At 51.3% G+C, this 6,624-nt stretch overlaps 1 protein-coding gene across 5 annotated transcripts in view; it reads left to right on the top strand.

The window, feature by feature from the left end:
• The first annotated feature begins 1,770 nt into the window (after positions 1–1,770).
• The window catches only part of ATP6V0A4 (ATPase H+ transporting V0 subunit a4), a 46,911-nt gene continuing 42,057 nt past the window's right edge, over positions 1,771–6,624 (top strand). For 2 of the 5 annotated variants that reach the window (XM_054692701.1, XM_037514181.2), the window contains exons 1-4: positions 2,114–2,369; positions 3,534–3,667; positions 4,690–4,768; positions 4,979–5,073. In XM_054692701.1, the coding sequence (XP_054548676.1) occupies positions 3,551–3,667; positions 4,690–4,768; positions 4,979–5,073 (291 nt within the window). In that variant the 5' untranslated portion in view covers positions 2,114–2,369; positions 3,534–3,550. The other 3 variants (XM_037514190.2, XM_037514199.2, XM_037514206.2) reach the window with 3 other exon arrangements.

The raw sequence follows: 6,624 nt of genomic DNA, 5'->3' as shown, positions 1-6,624 counted from the left end.
AATAAATAAGACATGCCTCTAGAAAATTAAAAAAAAAAAAAAAAAAAAAAAAAAAGATGGACTTCCTCATGTGAAATTATTGGATCCAGAAACATGTAAATTGCCTTCCAGACAAATTGCGCTCACTTCCAGTCCTGCCAGCATGCCATGAATATGCTGGTCTGCACCTTCAACTTGGGGCTTTCAGGGGAAAAAAAGCAAATCTTCAGCTGTCCTGTCCCTTCCTATACAGCACATTCTAAGTAAGTATCTAACGTCCTATTGTGTTTTGCAGATGAGGACAATGAGGCTCTCCGGTAAGTGGCAGAGCAAGGTTCTGACGCAGGCAATTTGGCTGTAGAGTCCACTTGACATCATCAAGATGAACATTTTTTTCCATATGCTGCTCATGTGCACTTTTTCCTACCTGCTGCCAGTGATTCCTGGGCACTGGGACATTTGACAACTCCAGATCCATCCACTGACCTATAGGCACAGCAGGCCCCAGCTGGGGTGAAGAGCAGAGAGAGAGACGGGCAGGGGAAGGGCAGGTAGAGGGCAGGTAGAGGGGGAGAGTGGGGGCAGGGGAGAGACGGAACCCACTTAGCTGGTTCCTGTTGCAGTTTTCAGTTTCAACCTTCCTGCTCTACTTCTCTGATCCTGAGCTCAGTCTTTGGAAAATGGTCCAGGTGAGTCGGGACTCTTGGGTGAACAGGTGGATGTGGCCACGCTCTGCCTCCTTAGAGACCCCTGCTGCCCATTTCCTGCAGAGCCTCATGACAGGCCACCTGCTTCTGCTACTGCCCTAAGTTCAAAACCTGCATCTTTGCTGTTCTCAAACTTCCCACACCCTGCAGGTCCCTGAGTCTCTCCAGGTCAATGATTCTGTACCCCGAGTTCTCAATAGCATCGGTTCTTACTTGATGGTGGACAATAATCACTCCAGGGGCTTAAAAAGGCAAATCTCAGACAACCTGGGAAATATGAACACAGACAGGTAATGAGATGCTGAGGAATAGTGTTGCATTTTAGGCGTGACCATAATATTAAGTGTATGTAATATAAACATACCAGCAAATCCTTATCTGTAAGAGGGACATACTGAAATTTTGGAAAGAAGTAGCATGATATGTAGGATTTGCTTCAGAATAATCTGGGGTGGGTGTGTAGGACCAGGGGGTGAGGGGTGCAGATAATACAAGATTCTTTACTAAGTGGTGCATCCCTGGGGTTCATTATATGCCTCGCCAAGCTTTGGCCAATAAGATCTAATTTTTTCATAATAAGCAAGTAATAATAACAACAACAGCACAAAGCACCCTCCACACCCGCTCTGTTTTACAGGCACCCCGGCTGGGTGCATGTGGGGATCACCAGACTCTCTCGGGTGAGGTCAGAGGCCCCTGCAGAGCAGCACAGGGGCCAGAGGAACCCACCTGCCCGCCTGGCTCCTGCTGGCGCCCCTGGGTCAGCCCGCCAGGGAGGGTCTGCACCCCTGCCCGGGCGCTTTTTCCCTGGTGTAAAAGCCGGCTGCATTTTAGCCACTGGGCATTTGGAAAGCCCCAGCTGTTTCTTTCCTGAAAGTGAGGTGCTTTGGAAGGTGACTGATGTGTGCGCGTGCTTTGCTTTGCTTTTCCAAAACGATTTTCATTTTACAATGAAAACGAGGTGCGCTTGGCTGTGTTTCGGACCCGGTGGACGCTCGTCTCCTTCTAGGCCTCCAGACACCCGGTCCCCAGCCCTGGGCGCTCCCGGGGGGCGGGAGGGGAGCTTGCTGTCCTGGGAGGAGAGAGTCGCAGCTCGCGGGGGCGCCCCAAGGTCGCGGCTCGGGCCCAGGTGGGGCGGGGAGGGAGGGAGGGGGCTTGGGCCGGGCCGGCCGGCGGGGCAGGTCCGTCCTCACCCCGGGCGGGCCGGTGTTGATACAACAGAGCCGCCTCCGGGCCCGGCGGGCGCCCGCGGAGGGGAAGCCGCCGGGAGGGGCCGCGCGCGCCGCCGAGTCCCGGCCCCGCCGCTCGCCCGCCGGCCGCTCTCAGGGCTGCGCCCCGGCCCGGCCCGGCCCCGCGGAGGAAGGACCCCCCAGAGGCGCGCCCCGGCCCCGCGCCCCCCGGGACGGCTGGACGGAGCCGGTAGGAAGGGTCTGGGGACGCTTGTCCCGGGTCCAGGCGAACTTAGTCTCACTGAGCAGAAAGGGCGGCGTGAGAAGGCAGTTCGGCTTCAAGCAAAACTGGAGCAGCTTTTCTGGAGGGAGGGACCCCCGTTAGTAAGTAAATGGGGAAATAGACGCTAGGCACCCGCTTGCGTTGGAGCTGGACAGGGGAGTGGAGGAGAAACAGGACGGGCCCAGCTCGAGGGTTGTCCTGGCCAGGAGGGGACACAGACACTGGCTGCAGGTGATTTGCGTCCAGGGAGCCTTTGGGGGGGTCGGGGTGGGGGGCGCTCTGAGTTCACTGGGGTGTTGGGGATGGGCCGGAGACTTTGGGGAACAGGACCCTAGAGCTGAAACTCAAATGGCAGAATTGCACGGGTGCCTGAGATGCAGGTGGAAGGTCTTGAGGTTCCAGGTTTAGGGGAACCTCCCACAGAGGTTCCCGAGGCAGCTGGTCTCCAGGGGAACTTGCCCCGATTTGGAGAGCAGCTGAGCAGAGAGAGGCGGCAGGGAGAGGCAGGCCCGGCCAGTCTAGGATTTTAGACATGATCCTGAGGGAAACTGGGACGAAGGGCTGATGAAAACAGAGGAGGGTGAACCTGTTGTCTGGCGGGTAGTGACGCTTCATGCACTTTAAAATGAAATGCGGGCAAGGGGCCTACTCTGGAGGGGTGATGTTCTTCCAGCGGGCTGGACTTCGGGGGATGCGATTTGGCTGGGCAGTCAGGGGGAATTTGGGGGGTTCTTTGATAGTTCTAGATGCTGACCCTTTTCCCACATAGAGGACGTGCAGATGGCTTTCCTGTCCCCCGCCCGCTCAGGGTTCGTGTGTTCATATATTTTTTTAAATCAGGAGTGAGTCTTGTTGGATTTGTTTCCTGTTGGGCTTTAATGCAACTAAAAGATTCCTTTATTACAAATACTGCATTGGATAACCAAGGCCGCTGCGAAAGGAAGGAAACCTTGGTGGTGGTGGGGAACTGATTCTCCTAGAAATGCAAATGTGTGTTAGCAACATCCCAGGGCATCTGTTTTCTTCATACACCTCCAAGTTTGCAAAAATAGAGTGAAAATCTGGGTCCCGGTATGAGTAATATAAAGTGTGATAGATAGTGACAAACTACTCTCCAAAACACTGTAGAAATGTACACTTCAACTATTTCCTTCCCCACGACTCGGTGAAAATTCTCGCTTCCTAGACCCTCCACAGTATGAGTCTTTAATCATAGTTTTTAATCTTTTGCTTATCAAATAGGTCATGGAAAGTGTTGTCTTTCTTTGGTCATATGTTTTTAAAATTAGGAGTGATTCTTGTTGGATTTGTGATGGACTTTAATGCAGCTAAAAAACAAATTCCACGCTAAGGGTTCTGCATCTTTGCTGGCTCAGATGTCTTTTCCTTCTGTAGCCCAAGGCTCCGTCAAGATGGCGTCCGTGTTTCGAAGCGAGGAGATGTGTTTGTCACAGCTGTTTCTCCAGGTGGAAGCTGCTTACTGCTGTGTCGCTGAGCTCGGAGAGCTTGGGCTGGTTCAGTTCAAAGATGTAAGTACCGCATTTGATGGCGAGCAGAGGGATCTGGGTGGAGCATGTGTCTCCACTGCTTGATAGTGAACAGTGATGTGTGGGGAGAGCCTTAAGCCAGGCTGCATGGGGGTCTGTGCTGCAAGTCCTTCTGGGTAGAATTTGCTATGACCTTGGGCAAGTGACTTGCAAACATATTCTCCCTTCCTGCATGTGTAGCCTCTATAGGAACGCTGTGCTACATGTCGCAAGATGGACCTGTAGGTGCCATTGTATTGGGGCACTAGACTGCATTGCATTGTGCTTCCTGGGTAGCGTTTGGGAATATCCAAAGGACACATGGGTCATCAACCGTTGTTCTGGGAACAGAAATCTCCTCCTCTTGACTCAGCCCTGGGGTGACATCTCAGGGTTAGATGGCCTTGAGTGTTATGTCAGTGTATCACCTCCCAGCAATGATTGAGCTCCTCACCAAGTTCTTTGGGATCCAATATGGAAAATTGGATTTGAGTTTCTCACCAAACTCAAAGTCAAAATGAAACTGCTGCCGAGAAAGATCTTGTCTTATTCTTTGCATCCCTAGTTCCTGGCACAGCGCCTGACATAGGGGTGTCCCTGGGAACATTTTTGGGGCCTGACCTGAGGGTCACCAACAGAAAGGCACTGAATTTGTTTGATGACCGTAATGCATCGCACGAAACTGGTTTTCAAAGTCCTTTCCTGCTCATGGCTCCACTGAGGATTCCGAGGCTCGCTTGGATAACCAATGCAGCTACGAAAGGAAGGAAACCTTGGGGGTGGTGGTGGGGAGCTGTGATTCTCCTAGAAATGCAAGACAGCCAGAGCCGAGGCCTTTGTGGGACTGAGGGTAAGGACATTGTGGTGTGCGTTGCCTCTAACCCACCTGTCTTGTGCATGGACATAACGTATTCCTAAGGCAACGCCAGTAACATTCTCTATTTAAAAAATAATTAAATGACCTAAGAGACCATGTTGGCAGCTGTGGCGTCTAACGTGTGTTGTCATTCTTTCCCCTGCGCTAGTTAAATGTGAACGTGAACAGCTTCCAAAGGAAGTTTGTGAATGAAGTCAGAAGGTGTGAGTCGCTGGAGAGAATCCTCCGTAAGTGGGTTTTCTGCACATTGTCTAATGTGAGCTGGTGTGTGGGAGGATAGAGAGCTGGCAGGATGGGGCTAGTAGGGGGCCAGAGATGGGAGCCAGGTATGAGGACAGGCCCAGGGAGGGGGCGCAGTTCAGGGTGCTTAGCTGACTCCATTTCTCGGGTAAGAGAAAGACTATGACCTGAGCTCTCTGCTGGGGTTTCATCCTCAGGTTTTCTGGAAAATGAGATGCAAAATGAGATTGTGGTTCAGTTGCCTGAGAAGTACCCAGTGACTCCTCTCCCACGGGAAATGATTAGCCTGGAGGTAGGTTTTTCTCTACTTTGCAAAAGGATGGTCGCAAAGCCTGGATTTGGGGGCAGGCTGCATGCCTCTCATGGGTCCTGCTGGGGGTGGGGTGGAGTGCAGGCATCAGTGTCTCACTTTGCAGTGATGCACCCCCAGGAGATTCCCCTTGCGTGGTTTTTGGAGTCCTTCCTCGTGAGCCAGGAGAGAGCTCTTATTCCAAAGTGGGGAAGCTCGCCCCACTTTCAGGAGCGGTTTCCCCTGGGCACAAGGTTCTCACAGGCATGGAAGTCTTGTCGATATGGTGCCTCTGAACTGGCTTGATATTCCACAAAGAATATATATATATATTTTTATTTTTTATTTTTTATTTTTTTTTCCTGAGTGAACTTCTGCATGTATATAAAGAACAGTTATTTTCTTAAAATTAATGAGAACAATTTCTTTCGGTCATTAAAGCTATCGAAAGCTATTGAAAGAATATATTTTTTAAACAGCTTCATGCCTGCCTGCCCGCCTGCCTGGCACCCTCCTCCCTCGTGCCCTCCCCCCTCCTCAGGCCACACACCAGGGCTTATTTATCTTGTAAGGGAAGTTTGTAGCCTTGACCACCTTCACTCATCGACAACACCCCACCTCTGGCCGCCACCAGTATCTCTGTCCTCTGTATCTATGAACTCAGTTTTGATTTTTCTTAAGATTCCACATGTGGGTGAGACCACATTCGATTGTCTTTCTCAGTCTGACTCATCCCACTTGGCATAATGCCCTCAAGGTGCCTCCCTGCTGAGGCCCATGGTAGAGTTCCTTCTTTTTCAGGGCTCAATACTATTCCATTGTGGCTAGATACCACCTCTTTGTCCAGTCACCCATCAACGGACTGTAAGTTGTGCGCTGGTCTTGGCTACTGTGAACAATGCTGCAGTGAACACGGGGCACAGCTGTCTTTTCAAGGTAGTGATTTGTTGCCTTGGATAAATACCCAGAAGCAGAGTTGCTGGATCCAATGTGATGATTTCTAGTTATCTGTTGGCGGCAGGGAGTCCATTCTAGCTTGAGGTCTGTCTCCATACTGGCTCCTGAGATCAGCTGTGAGAGACAGCAGTTCCCCTCAGCCAAGGACATTATGGCTGGTGGGGGTCCTCCGCCCTTCCTTCTTGTCTCTGTGCTTCCTCTTAGAAAACATTGAGCACCTGCCATGCTCAGGCATGAAATGAAACATGGCCATGCCTGCGGAAGCTTCTAGAGCAGGTGGTGCAAATGAGGGGTGAGGTGGTGAGAGAGGAGGTCAAAGGGCAGGGAGGGCTAGGTCACAAGAAGCCCTGTAGAGCCTGGGGAAGAACTGGAGCCTCTCATGGTCATAGAAGAAAGGGCTCTTGAGGGAGGAGCCTGGAGGACTTCCTGGGCTGGATTTATCTCTACCTGCTTTTTTTCTTTTAAGATAATTGAACATTCTTGAAAATTTTTGAAGTTATCAGTACTCTAAATCTAGCTACTCTAACAGAGCTACTGCCAACTCCCCTTGAAACTATTCTGGATGTTGTCACATTAAAACCTAGATATTTTGCGAGG

Source organism: Talpa occidentalis, unplaced genomic scaffold (genome assembly GCF_014898055.3).
Source record: "Talpa occidentalis isolate TD23 unplaced genomic scaffold, MPIMG_talOcc4v2.1, whole genome shotgun sequence".
In the NCBI taxonomy this organism is placed as follows: Eukaryota; Metazoa; Chordata; class Mammalia; order Eulipotyphla; family Talpidae; genus Talpa; species Talpa occidentalis.
Note: the sequence above shows the minus strand (reverse complement) of the source record. Positions and strands in the feature narration are given on the sequence as shown.